The sequence below is a fragment of the Amphibalanus amphitrite genome, unplaced genomic scaffold, assembly GCF_019059575.1.
Source record: "Amphibalanus amphitrite isolate SeventyFive unplaced genomic scaffold, NRLGWU_Aamphi_draft 000795F_arrow, whole genome shotgun sequence".
NCBI classification, from domain to species: domain Eukaryota; kingdom Metazoa; phylum Arthropoda; class Thecostraca; order Balanomorpha; family Balanidae; genus Amphibalanus; species Amphibalanus amphitrite.
In genome coordinates this window covers 119,541-141,253 of record NW_024882289.1, presented here as the reverse complement: position 1 = coordinate 141,253, position 21,713 = coordinate 119,541, and the positions used below count along the sequence as shown (strand labels likewise).

At 57.5% G+C, this 21,713-nt stretch overlaps 1 protein-coding gene across 1 annotated transcript in view; it reads right to left on the bottom strand.

Moving 5' to 3' along the window:
- LOC122366297 (insulin receptor-like) overlaps positions 1-19,408 on the bottom strand; it is a 50,584-nt gene extending 31,176 nt beyond the window's left edge. The window contains exon 1 of the mRNA XM_043338393.1: positions 18,738-19,408. Coding sequence (XP_043194328.1) covers positions 18,738-19,128 — 391 coding nt within the window. The 5' untranslated portion in view covers positions 19,129-19,408. The remainder of the gene's footprint in view (positions 1-18,737) is intronic.
- Positions 19,409-21,713: the final 2,305 nt, after the last annotated feature.

Genomic DNA, 21,713 nt, shown 5'->3' with positions numbered 1-21,713 from the left:
GCCCGCGGACAACGGACACACGGACACGCCGCGGACACCCGCGGACACGCCGGGGACACCCGCGGACACCGGACGCGCCCGAGTATGACCTGCGAGCATGGATAGTGCAGACCGGGGTACGGCACCCAAACGCATAGGACCTACGAAACACATACCTACGAAGGGGTTCTACAACCGACAACAGACCCACGGACAGTGGCCATTCTTATAAAGAAAAGAACGGAGGGACGCTCCGTCATTTCTGAGATTAGACGGAATTTGGTTATCATAAAAGGACGAAGACGAAAGACGGAACCCGTTAAAAGAACGAAGCCAGATTGACGCTACCCCCACCCAAAAGGACGCGTTTCCGTATCATAAAGAGACAAAGACGCCTCTGGTGACGTAAGACTTTGCGTTGTTCGTGAAAAATAACGCATCAGAAATAGCGCTGCTCTTCAGCAGCGCTTTTTTACAGCATTGATACGATATTTAGCTGGTTGCGAGAGCAACTTGTGCGAAATGTGTTTCAGGCTGCATGCTAATCGATATGTGAACTGTATGATATTGGTCGGGAGCTATTTCACACGAAAATTAGTCAATTTGACATGCAGACCAAGTACCTATACAGGGTGGAAAGTAATTACGCGAACATACTTTTTCGTCTTATAGCAATGGAAAAAGCGGCGGGTGACATGAAAATTTCATCATTTCATATATTCCTATTTATGTGCGATACACTGACAAAGGCGTTCAGGCATAATTGACATGAGCATGTCAAGCACTGTTGGCCAAAGCTTAGTCCACGCCTCCTGGAGCTGTCTGGTGAGGCAATCGATGTTGGTGGCTACTAGCAGCTCTTAGACGCTCTCCTGAAGAGTCGCCTGGATATATTTGATCAAATTGAGGTCTGGGCTATTCCCAGATTGACCATTATATGCCCAGAAGAAGAACAGGTTCTCAAAGCACCAGTCTTGCGTCTTTTTGGCCGTGAGAGGAAGGACTTTATCAATCATGAAGAAGAGTTTCTTTGCGTCGGGCACAAAAGTGCGCTCAATCATTTTGCCCCTTTTGGTGCATTGGTGGATTAGATAAAGAGACTCGTCTGGAAGGATGTTCCACTAGTTGTATACTTTATTTTTTGTTGCCTTTTTGGTCACTACATGCAATTCTGACACCATCCGGGCGCTCATAACACGCTGATGTGTGTTCCTTTGCCGGATGTTTGAAGGTTGGGACGGGCGGGACGTCGGACGCATCAGCAGCCCCCAACGCGTTGTTCTGCAGGTTTGACGGATGAAATAGCTTCGAAGATGTCTCACCCAACCACAAAGCCAGCTGCCTGTCCTCCTCTGTTCAGGTTTGTCGGTCTTTAGAAAACTTAAATGGAAAATCCTGCTGTTAATTCATGAATTTTGGCCATCTCGATTGTTTGTACGGCTTGATTTTCGAATTTTCACGGATTTAATCATTTATGTATGAATCGTGATATCTTAGATCGGGTACCCGGCCATAGTAAACCATTTCGCCTGTTTTCGGATCGACTGTTGTCGTTTGCTCGCGGAAATGGTGACCACCCATTCGGCGCCTGAATTCGCCGAGGTTTTACTGCCGCCAACGGCTTTGCTTTTTAAGTCCTCTTAAGTTTTATTATGCTTCAACCAAGCGTGTAATTGAGTAATGCTGGTGCCGAGACCGTTCCGAGTCCCTTCCGCACCAATCCAGCCAAAATAATCACAAACGCTTTCCCTGGCAACACCAAATTGCGATCTTTGCACATTGTGGTCTTGTGCAGCGTATGGCGTCTGCACCATTCGAAGTCGAGACGTGTTGTAGACCTTCCAAGTCATTTTTCAAAGTAAGGTCACTTTTGGTAGATGAGGCGACAACAAACACGACCAATCATGTTCCATGACAGCCCGCGCTCATACAAAATCTCCACTGACGGGCGAAATTGTAAGAAAATACATGTTCGCGTAATTACTTTCCACCCTGTAGACCGCCACCACCTTCAGGCCGCGGAGATCTGACACGCGGAGCCCGGACGCACGGCCCGACCCGCGGCGGTCGCGGCCCGGGTACGGCGGACCAGCGCGTGTCCGGGTCGGTCGACGCTGTCCGGAGAGAGTACCAGGGACGCCGTGCCGCCGTCGGCTGGCCTCCTCTTACACCGAGAGCCGCGGCGGACATCCGGGAGGGGAGGAGGTGCTCCGGCCCCGCCCCGTCGGCAGGACGGCCGGCCGGCCGCGCTCGCTCGCCCGTAGGTCGATTACATTCTCACAAGGTCGCCCAGGCGCTGCAGCTATACGACGTTCCACACCTCGTGCGCCGCTGGAGCCCGACCTTCCGTGTCCCGCAAACGACGGCCTCGGAGGGCTAACGGAACGGTACCCCAGCGGACATACTTGGCGTACCTATTAGCAGTTTTATGTAAAGTAGTCAAAATACATGAGCAAGCTGGTGCATCGAGTGGACGCTTGGATCACTTTGGAAAGGTGGAGAAAAGGTTGGGAAAGGGCTTCTCATGAGGCCGTTGGATCTTTGTTTTATTGATTTACAGCTGGCGTTAGCCCAGGCGGTACACAAAAATGCCACTGACTCCGTCGTCTTCTGACAGACATTCAACTTTCCCTCGGCGTTGGTAGCGCCGACCGGCCTGGCTAAACCGGTGACTGCCGAGTGCCGGGCCGCGCTCGGCTCGCTCGGTTCCGACTGTGCCGTCCACTCATGACTGGCTGGCTGCGGGGATCTGCGCTGCGGCGGCAGTGCGGGCGGTCAGCCGGCCACACCGGCGCCACCCGCTGGTATTGACCCCGGCCGGCAGCCGGAGGCACTCGGTCCGCCACCGCCGCGTGAGCCGCCGCGCCTGAGTCACCGGCGGCCGCGGCCACCCGGAGGGGCCCCAGCGCGCCGGCCACGCCGCCCGGCGAGGCCGCGCCGCACCGGTCCGACGCCGCGGCGCGTCCGGACCGCCGCCTCATGACGCCCGGCCGCCGCGTACGCGCGACGCGGCGAGTCACGCCGCTAGCGGCGGCGCCCCGGTTCGTCGGTGGGCCGGGCGGCGGCGCCCGCCCAAGTCGCCGCCTGGGCGCGCCCGTGCGCCGGTTCAGCGGCCGGCCGCCCCTGACGGGCCCCTCATGGCCGGCCGGCGGCGCACGCGGCCTGCGCCGGATGGCGGCCCGGCCGGCCGGCCGGCGCGGCGCGGCCCTTCTCAGGCGGCGCGGCGCGGCGGGCCTTGAGAGCGGACCGCAACTGCGCAGCAGGTGATGCAGCGGCGCGCTGCGTGGTCGGCCGGCCAGGAGGGCCGCCGCGCTGCTGTCAGACCGGTCCGGAGCGGCCCATGTAAGGCGCTCGCCGCCCGGCCGCCCGAATCAATGGCCGGGCCCGCATTGCAAACTGGAGTCGCTGAGGGCACCGGGCGAGCGGGACGGACGGGAACTGCTCCAGACGGAAAGCCACAGGAAAAGGCAAATGCCGCGGGTAAACGACGCCTCTGTATGAGGTGTGAGTTACAGTCACTGGAGGTGGCCAAAACAGTTGGGCCCGAGCGCGGAGGCGGCCCGTGACGAGAATAGTTTGGGGTCACGTGAGGTGGTGAGCCATCAGGGAAGTCGGCCAGGTGCGGCGACTGGCAGCAGCCGCCGGGGTGGGGTGGTGCGCACCCCATGCCACCCCCGTCGGGCCCCTCCCTGTGACAGCCGCCGCCGCCGGCCGGTTCAGGCGCGAGCTCCATCCGTCTGCAGGCAGCCACCGCACCGCTCCGCCCGCAGTGGCGGCCCGACTAATGCCCCGACAGTTAGCCACGCCACCTCGCCCTGCCGCAATAAACGAACAAATGCATAATGGATGAGGCATTTGTAACGATCAATGATCTAGCTGCAGCGCAAAACGGACCGTCTAACTGCTACGACAATTGGGTGATTAGTAACTATGTTTGCGCCCACGCGCGAACGATGCTTCACCGAACAGAGCCATTAGGGCGGACAAGTTTGCGCTGAGCTCGGCGCCCATGGTCAGTGGAGCTGCCGAGTGCCGACTCTCGGCGAACCGGCGGCCTTCTCCCAGGAACACGGTGCCGCTGGGGACTGAACCAGCTGCCCTGCGTGCCGCACCACTCCCGCTGGCTGACGGACAGATTGAAGGCTGGACTTGGAGAGTGAACAGCAGACACGCCGAACACCAGGGCAGCGGCTGACAGACCCGCCGCCCCTGCAGCAGCGCTGTGCGGCCTCAGAGGCGCGGCGAGCGGACGGCAGCGGCGGCGACACTTCCCAGAACCTCGGCGGTCGGGACGGACACGGCCGGCGCAGCTGCCAGTGCAGCGGTCACCGCCGCGCCGCGCGAGAGCCGACCGCAGCGCAGCGCGACACGGTGTTTGACGTGAAGCTCACCCCTCCCCTCAATGTGGGCGATGAAGTCGGCCGGCCAGCGGCTCGCACGACCCAGTATAGGTCGAGCACTGGCAGGCTGGGACGGGGCCGAGCCAAGTGTCACTCTCCGCGCGGCCTGCTGCATAATTTATGCAATATGCATCATCCTAATGGAATGATCAGCACGCGTCGGAGGCTGCGTCGTGTGACCGGCGGTGCATTCAAAGCAGACATCCGCCGGCAGCGTGACTGCTGACGGACGGCCATACATATGACCAAGGCGGCTCGGCGCGGCCGGCGCACCAGTGCGCTCAGTGGCCATACGGGTACGACAGCGGTAAGGCTCGGATACGTCAGTCTCGTGGAAGAGTTGTCTCCCAGAGAGGTGACAATTGTCGATCAACATCACCCGTTCAGGCATAGCGCCGTCCACCGACCAGGGGTCTGTTCTGCCGCGCCGACCGCGTCGAGGTCCGGTCGGTGTGCCAGCGAGGAGGCGGCCAGACCTCACACCTGACCGCTGGCCGCACCCAACACGAGCGGCCCTGTCCGAGCCGCGAGACGCCGGCGACGCCACTTGTGAAAACAAACAGGGCTCGTTGGCACGGTGGCCCCACGGAGGGCCCGATGCGCGGCGGCGGGGCCGACGATAGCCCGATACCCACCGGCGAGAGGCGCCTCACGTCACGCAGTACCGCGACACGTGTTCGGCGCCCACCTCCCGCTGAGAACGGCTCATTTGGCTCGTACTTAGCCAGAACTAACGTATTCCGAAGCTAATCAGCAGGCTTCGCGAAACATCACAGCTGAGCGCTGTCGACATTTCCGCCTACCGTCACCTCCTAGCCAGAAGACGAATAGCTCGTCCTCGGCACTGCGGTTGGTTCGTCAGAAGCCGTGCATGGCGCAGCGGCCGGCGCGTTTGACACGAGCTCTCCGGCGCAGCGGCGCGCGTCTGCTCACCATAAATACGGAGGGTCGGCTGCGGCAGCGGCAGCGGCAGCTGGCACCGGGCCCGCCTGCACGCCGGCCCGCCCTCTCCGACACGCCGGTCGGCACGGGCACGGCCACTCTCAGCCGATTGAAGCGGAACAGAGCGCCGACGGCGACGAAAGGTCGGGGGTCAGCCGACACGACCGTCGCGCCGCCACCCCGAGTACGAGTGCAAATAACGATAAAGACGAATCACCACCGGACGGAACAGCGATAAATGGGGATCGGGAATGAAATAATCAATGATACTCGGAGCACGGTTAGTTTATTTTGTGCCAAGTTTTGGCTACCTGACGTCAGCCCACGTCAAACGGAAGGGCTCGCCTTCCATACTGGACGACCCATGTATGGTCACAGACGCACGCGGTAACCCTGCGAGGCGGTGGGGTCACACGTGACATGTCACACACGGGGTATCGCCGCTGTCGGAAGCCGTCCGGCAGTTCGCCCGCCGCGCCGGTGGGACAGCCGATATACCCTGGGGCGGCAGTTTGTCCGCCGGTGGGACAGCCGATATACCCTGGGGCAGTGCGCGGCGTTACGTGGACCAGCCGCCCCGACCGGCCTCCGCTGCAGACAGACGACACGTCATCGGGTGTGAGGTGAGGCAGGCGGCGGCGGCCCGTTCCCACAGCCGCACTATGGTTGGAAACGGCCTCACGGATGGCCGTGGGCAATTTCGGAATATATGTATATTTGGGGTGTCATTCTGTTGGAAATTGATGAAATGTTTTGAATTGGGCAGAAAAAATTATTTAGTTGCGCATTTAGTCTCCATTATCGTACGTGGAATCGGGAGTTTCTGATAGTGGCTTTTTTGGTGCGCCGTCAAAGGTTTAAACAACCGCGCTGGTGATAGCATGTTGAGTACCTCCATGACGTTGTAAAACTGGATTATTATATATCAAAATAATCCTTGTTATGTTTGCTATCGAGTGGAGTGACTCTTTTTCCCATGCGTGTTCAAAATCAGGAACGGCATTGCATTCTGTTTGCAGTGTCACCACAGCAATATTTGCAAAATTACGTTTATGTTTCATTGGACATACAAAAAGTTCTCCATCGACCTCCATTGAGCTTTTTGGCAGAATAAATCTCTGTTCAATTCTGCGTAAGGGGAACGTAAAAGCAGACTGCGCACTTGTGCGCAAAATCGTCGGTGAAGCTTCATCTCCCGAGGCGTACCTACCCGTCGCTTCGTTAGCACCAGGTCGGCTCGTCAGTCTTGCAATCGCTTATCCTAATAAATGATGGTAAGAAGCAGGGTTGCGGAGTCGTGGTGGCGCCAAATCCGACTCCGACTACGACTCCGACTCCTGACTCGTTGCCATGACTCCGGCCGACTCTGTCTCCGACTCCGGACCCCTGCCAGTGTTTCGGAGTCGTGATGGAGCTGTTCCGATTCGGACCGACTCCGACTTCCACTGCGGGCTCCTGACCGACCCCGACTCCGACTCCGACTCCTGGCTCGTTGCCACGACTCTGGGCGACTCTGACTCCGACTCCGACTCTGACTCCGACTCTGACTTCGACTCCGCTCCCCTCGTAAGAAGTAACTGCTCGCCCCTGCACCTGGAGTATGGATATCGTGCAAACGTGTATGGATATCCTGGAGTATGGATATGGATATCCACCGACAGAGCAGACATACAGACATGCTGTAAACGCCATTACACTGCCAATACCATGGCAAATCAAATGGCTATCTATGGCTTTTGATCATCGTTCTACATTTTCCAAAATCTTGAACTGAATGTTGGCAATTTCTCGTGACTACTTCACGACCATGATGCATGCATTTCTGAAATTGATCTTTTTTCAACCAGCCACGTACTCGTATGATAAAATGAATGTCACCATCGTGTTCTACGCCCAAAAGTACCCATAAAACATGTGTCATGCATGGGCTGCGAATAGGTACCAGTTTTAATTTTCGGGGTTATGTGCTTACCTGATTGACCTGACTTTGACCCTGGCCAGTGGCCTATGTTTGACTGACCCCTACATTGATCTGACACTCTTTTAGCACTTATATGAAGGGTTTTGACAGTTGTGACAGTTGTGACAGATTGTTTAGGACCAACTGTTGACTGAATTTATTTAGGACCAACTGATGACGATATAATCGAAACGCGAAACGCGAGGCACCGATTGCGAGGTTCTAAAGTCCATGCTACTGAAAGCCCGATTTCAAGTATTTGACCTGATCTTGACCCGACCTGTGACCTCGAAATTCAACTTTAAAGTATTCATGTGAATCGTCTCGTCGTGTTCTTCTTTCGTTTGCCGCGCCTCGTGCGTTTCGCTGCGCCTATTTGTTCGCGAGTTATCGGCTGGGGGCGTTGAACGCCCCCCCCCCCCCCGGCAAACGGCGGATGGGGAAATACCCCAGCAACTGCCGGGTTAATCTGACGCATGTTTTGTCATTTGATCGTCATTTTATTTCTTACTTTTTTGCCCAATCTAAAAAAAAAAATCATGAATACTCTTTCTCCAAATTTTTGACCCTTTATGACCAATAGTAAGACACTGTGCGTCACTACGTTGATATTTCTCGCCAGAAAGCATAACAACAATATCCATTCAGTAAAAGCAGTATTCAAAACATGTTCAAAATGCCTCGCGATATCGATAACATAAGGAAAGACATAGGCGACTTATAACATGCTTGCAATGATGACGTCACACATGCGTGACGTGACGTGACCTCGTCATTTCTGAGTTACTGTATGATGCACGAAGGACACTGGTATACCTATGCAAAGTTTCATCGCAGTCGGTCTACGCATTAACAAGTTATGGGCAAAACATTTTTTCGCGTTGACCCCCGGCCATCCGTGAGGCCGTTTCCAACCATAGTGAGCCGGCGCGCTCATGTTACCGTTTGCACCCTGCGGAGCCCCGCGGCTGCCGCCCCTCCAGGCCGGCTGATGAAACACCGCCCGGCCCGCCGGCGGGCCGCGATCGCCGCCGATCTGTGGTGACGGCAGCGTGTCACCGAACCCGGCGGACGGGCGCCGTCACAGAGGGTCCAGCGGTGCCTCCAGAAACATCCCCGGGGCAGCGGATCGGGTCAGCGCCACAGCCGGAGTGCTGACGGGGCAGCCCGGGTCGGCGGCGGTCGGCCGCCGGGCGTGGCTCGCTGCGGACGATAGCTGCCGGCCGCCGCGGCTCGGCCCGATGACGGCAGAGCGGCGTCAGCGGCCCAGACGGCGCGCGTCACCGGCCCAGACGGCGCGCGTCACCGGCTGAGATCAGCGTCTGGCCGGCGCACGGCAGGACGGCCGTGTACAGAACGCGACCCGGCGCGGCACCGTCACTGCACGCCACCTCTCCATCCACCGGACCAGCCCAGGTGGCCAAAGGTTGGCGGCTCGCTAACTTGGTATCACCCCAGGGACTGCCGATTTCCGGTGGCATCAACTCGGCTGAACCATTCAGCAGAATTGTGATCTGGACTATCATGCTGATTATCGTGGTGAGCTTCCTGGTTCAATGAGTAAACATTTTCAAACTCGGTAGGAGAAACACGGCAACGTTCAAGTTGCTCCAAGCAAATATATTTACACTTGGTGAGCAGAGCTAAGCTTACCTTAGTGCAAATCATCTAAACTAAAATCGAGCATTCTGTCTCCGATCATTATCAGAATTCCGGCATAGGCCGCACCGTATACTATACCAATACTCAATAACAAAAAAAATAATAAAACAATCATCAACTTTAGCCACCAGAACCGGCTGGTGGACAGACATTTGAGCGATGTGACCCGTGCCCGACGCTGACACTGGGATCACACCACCTGTGGTGACCTTGACTCTAACGTTTCTCTTCCAAGAGACGGCCATCACCACTGACAGCCTGATAACTGTCCACGGTCAGCGTCGAGTGAACCCAGCCTGCCGAGAACCGCCAGCACTGCAGCTGCCGGGGAGCGGCACCACCGGGGGCAGCTGAGCCGATCGCAGCCGATCGCGTCACCTCAGCACACCCCGGGCCGTACCACGGCCGAGCGGCGAGGAGCGGCACCGCTTCCTGCCAGCGGCACGTGACGCCCTTCCACGAACAACGCTCAGGCTCAGCGCCTCGGCGCCGCGCGCCACGGGCCGCCGACCATTCCCGGAATCAGCCCGCCCTCCTTTCAGAGTGCGAACGCAGCCAGAAGGTCGCACCGCCGGCGCATGCATAACGGAGTCGAGGAATGTCAGTTGGCCGAGTCGGTCGAGAGGCCGCCGCGCTGGTCGGAGAGGAAGGCGCCGCTCCGGCCGCCCCTGCCGACGCCGGCCCACGTGGGGACGCCGGCGGCGGCGCGGTGCCCGGCCTGCAGTGCCGCGCCCCGGTCAGAACCGGTATACCGGCAGGCCGGTGGGTGTGTCCCCGCCGCTGGACTTCCAGTGCCGTTACGGTGGACCGCAGAACGCCATGCCGGAGCGGCCGACCCGCCCCGCCGGACAGGGAGCGAGCAGCGCCGCGGGACGGGCGACGTGCAGTGGAGAGTCGCCACAGTTCTTGGAGAGGCTGCGGAGGCAAATTACAGTTTGCCCAATTATGTTTTATTGAGTTTGTGGTCTCAACAAAAGTAAATTGGTCAAGGTTGGCTACCTGGATCGCCAGCTTCATTCTTAGCTGGACTGCGCAGATTTTGTTCGGGACTCTGGAGGACACAACAGTTCACCTTGCGTCCAAGTCAGGACGCTGGATGTGCGTGTGAGGTATGGTAGGATGTTGTCACAGGCTGTAGTTAAATGTGGATGGGAAGCTGCCGTCTGTGAATTAGTGAATAAGACACGATGCTTCATACCACTGAGGTATGAAGGACAACTGAGGACAGAATATTTTTTTTAGACTGCGGCGCGTGACGGTTAGTTAAAGCGACAAAAGCGCAGCGCACAGCCGGCCAATCCGCGGCGCACTATGACGTCAATTGGGCGCCGCGCCGGCCTCGGCCGCCGCCCAAAGGTCAGCCGCGCGCCGCGCGCCGCGCGCCGGGCGGGCCCCACCTGGCCGCGCGTCATCTCCGGAGAATTCCAGTGGCGCGCCGCCGCTGGCACCCGACCCGGCCCGCTCCTGTGGACCCGACTGACGCACCGCACCGCGCCCGGTGCAGGCGGCACCGACCGAACACGGCCCGGCGCGCAGCGGGGGCCGGCGCCGACCCGTTCGCCCAACTGTTGTGTCTGTCCGCTGCAAAACAATGGTGCCGCACCGGGCCGACAAAAACACTCACCGCCGCCCCGGGAGCTATCGCCAGCAGGCGGCCTGACCCCGAGCGCCATTCACAGCGCGGCAATACCCGGCCGTACAACACTACCTGGGGAGGACTCCCTGAGGTAGCCGTGCAGTCCCTCGCCCCCTGACCAGGCCCCCGGGACTGATGTGTGCTGTGACGCTAGTTCCAGCCTCCGTGAGAGGCCAATGTGAGCCGTACCACAGACGGCGCCTGGACAGGAGCGATCTGCACTGGCGCCGGTGGCGGGATTTCAATGTTGATCGCCAACCACCAATGGGCGTCGGGTGCAGGGCGCCGAGGGAGGGGCCGGACGGTGACTCAGCCGACACCTTCAGCTGGCCGGCCGCTCCAGAACACGACTGAGGCCACGCGGCGGCGGCGGGAGGGAAGGGGAGGATGGCAAACGAACGCTTGACACGGAAAAAGTAATGGGGTAGACGGGGTGGAAGTTAAACCATAAGGCGGGATAAGGGACAAATAGACGGAAGGGAGACGGACCAGAATGGAGACGGTGGGACGGACGTTGAAAATGGGCGTGGAGATCACTACACAGACAATGAACCCAACTAAAGCTAGAAAACGGGAAGGACCATCGCCAGACCATGTGGATCCGTCAAACTATACACATGAACTTGAACAAGTGTATACGACAGAGGCTGGGTCTAGTGACCAGTCGGTCTCTGTGAGGTCCATGTTGAGGTGCACAGACCATGACTGGATCGGGCATACAACTATACACATACGGTTGAGTCGGAGCAGAGCCGACCCGACTTATCATCAACCAAAGATGGGCATATCCAATAGTCCCGTTCACACCAGGGATGATATCGGTAACAGGCACCACCTCGAGTGATACCATCGGACTACATACAGAACTATCGGTCCACAGGCTTCCCTCTCAAGCCGTGCAGAACGAGGGGAAGCACCGTAGAGAGAAATCGATTCATTCTCAGTAGAGAGCTGACGGCGCCTCTCCGACCGGGTTCCACGACGGGCCGAGCGCCGACTCGTGTCGCCGCTGGGGCCGAGCCGAGTGATTTGGCCCGGGTCCGGAGTGACAGGGCGGACGGGCCGCCGGCCAGCCGAGTCGAGCGCTCGCTGCAGGCTGCACTGCGGGGCCGTGCGGGCCGCCCCGGCGCCAGGAGGGAGCCGGGGCGCCGGCAGGGCCGCCAGACCGCATCGGACCGGCGCGCGGCGGGTAGTGGGCCGCCGTGACACACGGCGGAGCGTGCCGGCGCCGAGCAGAGCGGCGGCCACACGGGCCGTGACGTCAGCGCGCCGGCAGCTGTCGGGGCGGCGGCGGTGACGTGCCGCCGGCCGCCCACGCCGCCGCCGGGGCACGTCAGCGAGCCGCAGGATAGAGCCGTGCACCGGAAACGGCCAATAGCGGCGCCGAGCACCGCGCCATCAGCGCTGCCAACTGGATGACAAACGACACTTCTGCCTGACTAGTCAACAGCTCATTTGTGGTGAGCTCAGCGGATATGCACAATCTGTGTGAAACAGACATGCATCAACACTTCATTGCATATAACTTCACGGCTTCATAAAGCAAACTGTCGACAGCAGGCCTGACTCGTTTCCACGGCCGGTGGCGGTCCTGTCTGTATGTCTGTCTGCCAGTGCCTGGACCGCAGCTGTCACCTCTGGCTCTACAATCGGCTGATCCGCCACCGCGTGCCTTTTGGCCGTCCCGGCCGACGAGTGACACGTTACAAATGATGGCCGCCACCCCCGCGATCAGCAGCAGCGCCGGCCGACCGCCCACCACATTCAGAACGGAGCGACGCGACGGTGGGGACGTCACGACACTCCGCTGACCGCGCCGCGCCACGGGAGGTCTCGGGTCTCTCCTGGCGGACCTGGCGGTCAGTCTGCCCTCATATATCGTACATTGGTAAGACTTCTCCCGTGGATCAGGCTCCCTTCTCACAGTATTTTAGGTCTTACTACCGGTCATGCAGCCTGCCCTGTCATGACCGCTATAGCGCGCACCGCGTGGTCGGTCGGTCGGTCAGTATGCCGGCTGGGTTTGACCGCCGCCGGCCGGCGGGCCGGGCCGGACGGGACGGACGGGCCGGACCGCTTTCCTCCGCGGCGGCGGCGACTGGCGCCGGAATGCGGCGTGGCCGGCCGGCGCGCCGGAATGGGAACGCCGCAACAGGATGTCGGAGGAGCGGCGCCCGATCGGTCCGCGCCGCCACCGGCAGACGGCGCGCCGGGACGCAGTGCGGAGCGGCGGACGGAGCTCACCCGAGGTCAGCCGCGGCCTTGACTCTCCCGACTCCGTCGTCCAGTGGTGTCCCGTCGGAGGCGCGCGCGGTCCGAACTGGCTCGGACCGGCCGCGCCGGGGATTACTGGCGGCGTCGGCCGTCCGTCGACCCCTGCGGCGTCACTCCTCACACGTCCGGACAACACAACACGCACCGCGCCCGGGCTGACGCAACGCGGCCGCGCGCGCCCCGCCCCCGCGCCCGCGCCCGCCACGCACGCGGCACGCACGCCGCGGACGAGACGCACAGCTGGCGCTCGGCCCGACTCCGCCGCCCCTTCGGCCGAGGGAGCCGCGCCGCCGGCTGTCCGGCAGCTCCTGAATGCGCCGCGGCAGCTGCAGCGTGCCGTACGGTCGTGCCGCTATCGAGACGGGCCGGGCTGGAAGGCCGGGACCACGCCGCCGTCCGCGGCGCGCGCGCGGCGCCGGGAACTGGGCCAGCCGGGCCGGGCCGGACCGTTTGGGAGCACGTGGTCACCGCTGACTCCATGAACCCGGCGCGCCGAACGCTGCTGACGTCACCGGAGATGCATCACACAACAGGGCGTACCGACACACTGCTTAGCATAGCGTACCCGAATTCCCAGAGGTGGCCGGCGCCGGCGCAGCGTATTACCCCAAAGATGCGGCGCTGGCGGTGGACAAACGCCACCACAACTAGACGGGGTGGGTCCAGAGTCACATCGGTCCTTGGAGGGCCCTGCTTCCTACATCAGAGCACCTCCGCACCGTCTCAGCGAAGTTCGACAAGCGCGCCGCGCGGTAGCCAACCATGGCATGAGACCGCTGGGCCTCTCTGCACAGGCCGCTCGCTAGGTCGGTGGTGACGTCAGAGTGGCCCCCATGGAACTGATGACGTCAGCAGGAATGCCAGGGGTCTTTCCCGGAGGGCAGCGTAACCTGTTTGGAGAGGATCTGTCCGTCCCTCACCTCAGCAAGTGCGCAGCGGTGAAAGGAAATAGTGCGCATCGGACGAGAGAGGGAGAGAGAGAGAGAGAGAGAGAGAGAGAGAGAGAGAGAGAGAGAGAGAGAGGGAGAGAGAGAGAGGGGGGAGAGAGAGAGAGAGCGAGAGAGAGAGAGAGAGAGAGCGAGAGAGAGAGAGAGAGAGAGAGAGAGAGAGAGAGAGAGAGAGAGAGAGAGAGAGAGAGAGAGAGAGAGAGAGAGAGGAGACGCAGTACATTGGTGTGAAGGCCGGTCCTATAACCGGCTGTGGAGGATAAACAATCCAAGGGGAGCATGAAACCCCCGTTTCCCTCGCACACTTTTGTAACATTAATTATTTCAAATGTTACAAATCAATAGCAGTACACACTGCCGTGTTCTTTCATCACAGAAATAACCAACAAAACTTACTGTTGCTGCGATAGTGCGGTACATATTTTCACTAGCAACATGCAATTTCCACAAAAATGATAAACGTGCACGAACCGATTCCAGAAAATGGCACGATACTGGTAACAAAACAAGTGCCGGAATATGTGTGGGAATCATTTTTGCCTTTGGCGAATGAGTCAGCGTTACTCGAATAAAGCGCAACGGTAAATAAGGGGAAGAATAGATACCGAAGAAGCAGCCATACAAACCCGTGTTTGGTGAACGCACAGCGCGGAAGCCTCAGCTTCTAACATTGTTATACACGCTGTAGGTATTCAAACTCAGGTCAGCTTCCATGGCAGAGTGCCACAGATCCAGCAGGCTCACAGCATGATACCATGCCTGAAGCCGGTAAGCATGTAGGCTAATCTCATATCCTGGCAGCCTTATAAAATTCCCACTCAAAAAGCTAACGAGAATGGACACTAGCGCTGCCGCTTGCTAGCCATTCAAAATCATAACGGACTTTTGTCCACTGCCACCAGCCTAAAGATAACCTTATGTAGCCTTATCTTATTGGTGCAGTCGTTTGCCTGTCGACTGACTCGTGCACGGCCAGATAGCTTATCCGAGGCCTCCTTCAGCGGAGGAACTACCCGTGAGCTGGCGAGGCGGTGGGGCAGCTGACCCATTCACCTCGCTCACTCCTGGGACGGTATCAGCGGCGACCTACTGCAGGCGGGCCCGGCGTGCCCCAGTCCGGCCGGCGCGGCGGCCACCCCGGGAAGGGCCGGGACGCCCAGCCCGGTGGGGAGGGGAGGGTAGCGACCTCCAACTCTCCTCCAGACGGGGAGCTGTGCCGGCCGCGCCGCCGCCCGTGCGTCCCGCCGGCCGGCTCCAGGGTCGGTCGGCCCACCCGCGTCACTCGGGTCCAGACTGGACCCCATACACAGAGGAGCGACCCCGAGTCATCGGCACACGGCGCACATCAATGGTGAGCGCACGCATGGTGAGCGCTCACGGCGCTCATCGTATGTCAACGGTGAGTGGAGAGTCACTGACAGACCGTGGAGATGTCGCGTTCGGCTCTGATCAGAGCGCCAGGAATGCACAAACATCAGGGTCCGCAAGCGACATCCATAGCTGAGCCAATAGAAAATAATCACCCCAAATTCGCCCAAATTTACAGAAAAAAGGGATCAAACTCTACGAAAAACTAAGGCTGCATGCGGCCCACTCAATAACCCTTTACGTCACTTTTTGTGCAGCGTCTGCAGACTACGCTGAGCGCGGACTAAATTCGTTTCCGCTTCAATGCCCCATCGACAAGCCGTCGCTGACTGAAATAAAGTTGAGCGACGACACAAGAAGCTTCAGCGAGTATCAGTGAAGCTCAAAGCCCAGCCGAAGTCAACCGAGCTCAGGGACAAGGAGAGGGCGGAGCCGACGCCACTTCTCTCCCCAATCGGACAGCGATTCCAGCCTGCACCGGTCTACCGTGACGACCGACCTGGGTCATATTCCTCGGCTGATCCGAGAGCTGCCTCGCCGCCTCGGCAGCCTGTGAGCTGTCTGTCGCTCTCCGCTGGCCCAAGGGCGGCAGCAACAGGGGAGCGACTGCAAAGACGTCGGCCCCGGTCTCGGTCCCGCGGTCGGAAGTGGCTGGCTGCCTGCGGCCCTGCCCACAGTCCAGGAATCGGCCCGCACAACCACTACTCAGCAGGTCCCGAACTTGACACGCTTGGTGACCGCCTAGTCTCCTGAGCTCTATTTACGAGGCTGAGAGATGAACCGAGCGCATCTTTGGATGCTAAGAGACATGGCAAGCTATCCTACCAAGCTCGTTGGTCGTCAAGGCAGCCTCCTGAGCTCTCCTTAGGAGACTGAGAGGCAGGACCAACCCTCCTTTCACGCTTAGTAATCAGGACAGTCTCCTGAGCTCTCCTTTTAGGAGACCGAAAGAGACTTGGCTGTCGGTCTCCACACTCGGTGGTCATGAAGAGTTTTCCGAGCTCTCCTTTTAGCAGACTGAGAGAGCATGGGAAGCCGAGACGCTGACAGTGCACTGAGCCAGGCAGGGACGCTTTGTCGAGCCATCCAGCGCGTATCGGCTAAAATGCACAGCGTCATGGTATGTTGCGTAAGCAGAGCGTTTCACTGAAAGCACTCGGGTTCGTTTACGATCAATAAGCTGATGTGCAGTGAGCACTATGCAGAGGACATCAGTTCGACTGCAGCTGACAAAATATCTGATCACAGCTCACAGGATTCGGGAACATGGTTAGTAACATAAGCTGTCTGATCCTACATTAACTGAAACGATTTAAATGATTTCAAGGCTGGAAATAGGGCAAATGACATGATACCATAAGGATGTAGCTAGAAGGGTTGGTTCATCTTCGAGCCATCAGCTACCACAGCATGTGACATGCTCAGTTGCGAAAGCCACTGACATGGACTGATGCCGGTGCTTAGGGCCTAATGTACTGATGTCCACGCGTTGATAGACAGTGACATAGCTGCCCCTCGGGTAATATTTACTACAGGGTGTTTCACTAAAAGTGTCAAAAAGTAAAAGGCCCTAATGCCCATAATAACTATGTTTTCTATGGACATTTGCACATCATTCCATCCGCGATTGTTGGACATTTGAATATATAAAAATGATATCACCGTCATTCAAACCTATTCCACATATCCACCGCTTCTTTTGATGCACCGTTTCGGCACTTGTCCGGAGGTGCCTCACAGCCCGTTTTCATCTTCAGCGTCCAGACTGTCGGCAAAGCCTTGCATTGTGCTCTTCAGCTCCAAAAGTGATGCGACTTAAGTCTTCCTCAGCTCTGCGAGAGCTACTGACCAAAACCAGAAGGCTAGCGGTGACAGATCGGGGCCTTGCGCTGGCAAGGGGCGGGCGGTGAGGCAGCTGATTATTCGGCCCGGGAACGGAACTTCTGGTCCAGCCAGTTCTTGGTGGCTACAGCCGTTACAGTGGTTGTTTCTGATAAATTGGGGTCTTGGCTATTTCTGATGTTGAAATAAGCTTCTTGTTATCTTAAAAGGCCCTAAAAAAGACCCTGACCTTTTCAACGATTTCCGCCGATAGGTGGGGCGACCCGCCTTTTTTGGACTGGAACCGGCATCAAAGGAACCCTTTTAAACCTCTCAAGAAGCCCTTTGAAACTTTTATAATCTGGGTCGTAGCGAGGTGAGAGAGTGAAACGTTTCCTGAAAAGTCGGCGTACGGTTTCAATGTTTCTGATAGCACCAAATGTAAGTGTAATCCACCGCTCCTGTTGCGGTGTAAATAACCTGTTCTTGTTCTGTATAAGGAAAAAAACGACTAGTAACTTTGGCCTCCTGCCCTCGCTCCGTATGAGTGTAAAATATATCTTAAGTGGCCAAAGCATAAATGTCCAAAAATTTGCAACAAAGCCACGTGCGCAACCACGTGCTTTGCGTATTTTATATATCTTTAATAAGCATTTACTTTTTGACATTTTTAGTGAAACACCCTGTACATATACATTTATGTCAGAATGGTAATGCTGGCAGACAGAAAGACATAGGTTACAGAGTCACAGACAGTAAGACAGACAGGCGGTCAAAGAAAAACGTCTCCAAAAACGTCTAGAAAAAACCTGCATCAAGTCACCCATATATGGTTATAGATTCCAGCTGAAAGGGACTAAAAATGGTCGAGGAAGATGGGTACAGCCCTCGTCTCACTGCGTGGTAGGCACACGAATCAAACCAGTAGCATTGCACCTATGTCGGCACTCGGCGCTGATTCGACCTAACATGGCGGACAAGGTCTTTATATTTAGGAAAGTGGAGCCGGGATGAAATATCTTAGCTATTCAGCCCGCCAGAACGAAAGCCGACAGCAGGGCTGATTTTGCGCCTGGTTGTGATCGTCGATCGGGCTGACAGCAACAAGGATGCCAGTAAAGACGACCATTGGTCATTCATGTGGACTGTATCGAAAAGATCTGAGCCTCAAACCCTAGTCATCTTCGTCACATTCTCTGTGAAGAGGCGGCTCAATCAAATATCACAGGAAGGTTATTTCCCTGTCATGTCAAAGCGCACAAATGGAAGGGGCTACTTCAACTGATCCAAAGTATGATCGTCTTCGATGGAGGCCAGCATTTGAGAAAATATTGAGGTAGAACTTCAAATAAACAAGATGAACGAAAAAGGCACATATGTAAACACAGACCCTGCCAAAACAGCAATCACTGTCGCGTCCCTTGCAGCCGAAAAGGAATAACAATTAAGAACCTACGCCTTAGGTACTTGAGCAGGAAGTCCGCCACATAATGTCGAAAAACACAAAGCGTCCCACAACATGAAACGGTGGTCTCACGGCCGCACAGGTCCGGCCGCCTTCCGTGCCGACGCACACCACAACACGGCCGACCTTGAGAACAGGCCTACGCAGGAGCCGGTATCGACCCCCGGCCGCCGGCCTCCGCCGCCGCCACAGGCTGAGGCTCGCCGCGAGCACTGGCGGCGGCGTCAGCGCACTGGCAGTGGTGTCAGCCCCATGACAGCGGTGTCACCCCAGGCGGACTCACCTGTCATGTTGTTCACGCTGCGTCGGTGTCGAATTCCCACGTGTGGATGCCGCTCGAGCTCCATTTGGCCAGAGTCAAAGAGGTCCCCGCCCGCCGCGGCACCACACACACCTACGCACATCAACACCAGGAGGCCCCAGAGCGGCAGCCGGAGGGCGCGCGGCGCCCGTCCGAGCGTCACGGAGGAGGTCGGCCGGCCATCGCCGGGCACCTGGGCGGCTCTGGCTCCGCGGCCGACCGCGGTCGCCGCCTCCGACACCGTGTGACTGCAGCTGGGCGACGCCTGGCCCAGTCGACACCAGCCGCCGCAGCGGCCCTCCCCGCCGGGGCTGGGCGGCGCGCACGGCGCCAGCCGCGCCCCGGCCGCCGCCTCTAGCACGTCATCGCCCATCTCAGGGCGTCATCGCCCACACCGGGCGGCACTGCACACACACACACACTCGGGACGCTCTCGGCGCCGGACGACGCGGCTCCTCCGGTGCGGGTCTCCGCGGTGTAGTCGGTCCGGTTCTGTCACTGGACGCCGTCTCACAGGAACTATCCACTTCAGTCACTGCTCCGAGCGGCGGCCGCACACACCGCAGCGCGTCTGGCCGGTCGGCGGCGGCGCGGCGCTCCACACTGGACGTCGGCCGGCGGCGGCCCTCACCCGTCGGCAGCTCTCGCTAGACTGGCGCCGGCGCCGAGCGGCGCGGCGCGCACGACATTCCGCCGGCCGGGGACGCGGCTGACGCGGCCTATGACGCCACAGCCGGCCGGCCGCCACCACGTGTCTCAGCCGACGGACAGGGGCCTCGCCGGCACACATTTTCCGGCCGGTCGGCCGCCGGCCGGCCCCGTGTGTGTGTGTTTTGGTACGCACGTGAATGGGGGGGATGACGTCAGCCTCATGGAGGCCGGCCGGAAGGGGATGAGGGGCCGGCGCGGGGCGGTCGGGAGGGGATGAAAGGACCGCTGTCAAAGGGCGCTGTCCGTTGGGGGATTGAGGACGATGGAGAGACCCGAGGGAACCGGTCGGAGGGGCCGATAGCAAGGGTTTCAGTGGGTCGTGGAATTTTCGACGAGAAATTGTAAATACGAGGGACTGACTAGACGGTTAGTGAAACGGTCATTGGAGGGTGTTCGAATCTCGGCCGGAGGGCATGAGAGAGCAGTAGGGTTAGAGAGCAAATAGTCTAAGAAACAGTCGGACAGATCGGCACCGAAAGGAAGGAATGTATCAAATCGATGTCAGTGACGACCGAGACTCATGGGAGTGCATCTGAGCGGATCACACAATAAGGTCTGTGAGGTCGGCAAAGATGACATGAAGGACTGAGAAGAAAGTCAGAAATGGCGCTGTAAAAAGAGACGATCGGGACGAAATTTTACAGGGTGACTGCCGACTGGTGAGTGTAACGAATCACGGCTAGAAGCTTCATTGTCCGAAGCAGATGCGCCAGTCCCGCACTAGTGCAAAGTGAATTAACACTTGCCGAAAGCTACCACTGCCATGCTTTACTTTGTAACAGATGTCTATTCTGACCAATCCGATACATCACCCGGCTTCGGGCTACTGTGGACCTCACGGGGGGGGGGGGGGTATACATCATCCGGCTAGTTCTGACTGCTGTGGACCTCACGGGGGGGGGGGGGACCGAAGTACGCTAAACCCGAGAATGGTAGCTCTGGTTGATAGTTGGTGGCTTTCCTCTTGGCTCACATACCGTCGGAAAGCTGGTACCACGGGTCCAAATCCTCCAAGCGCCAAGCAGCGCGGAGCAGTCCACGTATCCGCTGGACGATGGTCCTTTTCGTTGTTTGCTAAACGCAAAACGTGCCTGTGCATTGTGCAAGCCCTGTAAAGTGTAAAGTGTAAAAAATGTCAGGGATGCGCTAACGATTGATTGATTGATTGATTGATTATTTGACCTCCGTACCACCTGGCGCAAACGCACATTCACACCAAATTCACACCGCTTATCGCATCAATATGCGACTTTATAGTTTCAGTTTGGCTGCTTCTTGATTGGTTCCAGTTCGCACAAAAATATTGTTTACATCCTTCATCATGATTGACACACCTACTGTATGCAATGCACGGCATATAAACAACTTGTGTACCTTGGCATCTGGCTCACCTTCCTGAAGCGTCTATGCGTCTAAGCGTCTATTGATATACACTGTGCGTCTATGCTTAGCACGAAAAGCCGTAGCGTAGCATCACTCTGCAATACGCCATGACGACGAAACTGCGTACCTACTTACCGAAAATGGTACAAATTCTTGCAGATTCTGATCATATGCGTTGCAGATCCCATTGCATAACTATTCTTATTTGTATCTACAGTTCGAAAACAATTCGTATCTATGACCGTTAACAATTTTATAGGCAAGCCACTACAAATGCCGTTGTTTCAAACACGTGGGAATTTGGCAGCTCAAATTGGTTTTATTTTGATTTTGAAGTTTTTATTTGCTTGTGTGAAAAAGGGGAAAAAGGTACCAAGATTGGTAGATAGAAATAAAGGTTTGGTACCTTCTACGCTCGTTGCAGCACTTAAGCATTTTGATTGCGCCTATTTAATTTATGTTGCATTGAGTTCATTTGCATTGCTTTACTCCCAAGGCCAAATTCGAGTGTGAACTGATATCACTTGTGTGCTTAGATCAGACGCCGGCGGGGGCGGCGGCAGCAGTGGCAGACTTTTCATTTTTTTAAATGAACCTAAGGAAATGACAGAACCATCGCAAACGGTAAAGCATAGCTTTGGCTAATTCCATGGATTGATGCAATGCAAGATGGGAGTTTAGCGTAGTGAGGAAAATCATATTGATGATTATGAGCATATTTTTAATTGACCGAATCCTCAATGTAATCTGAATAAAATGACAAATAGCAAAAATTCGGGTATATTCGATCACAGATCTTTGTCAACCATTGACAAAGGTTGACAAAGATCTGTGATCGAATATACCCGAATTTTTGCTATTTGT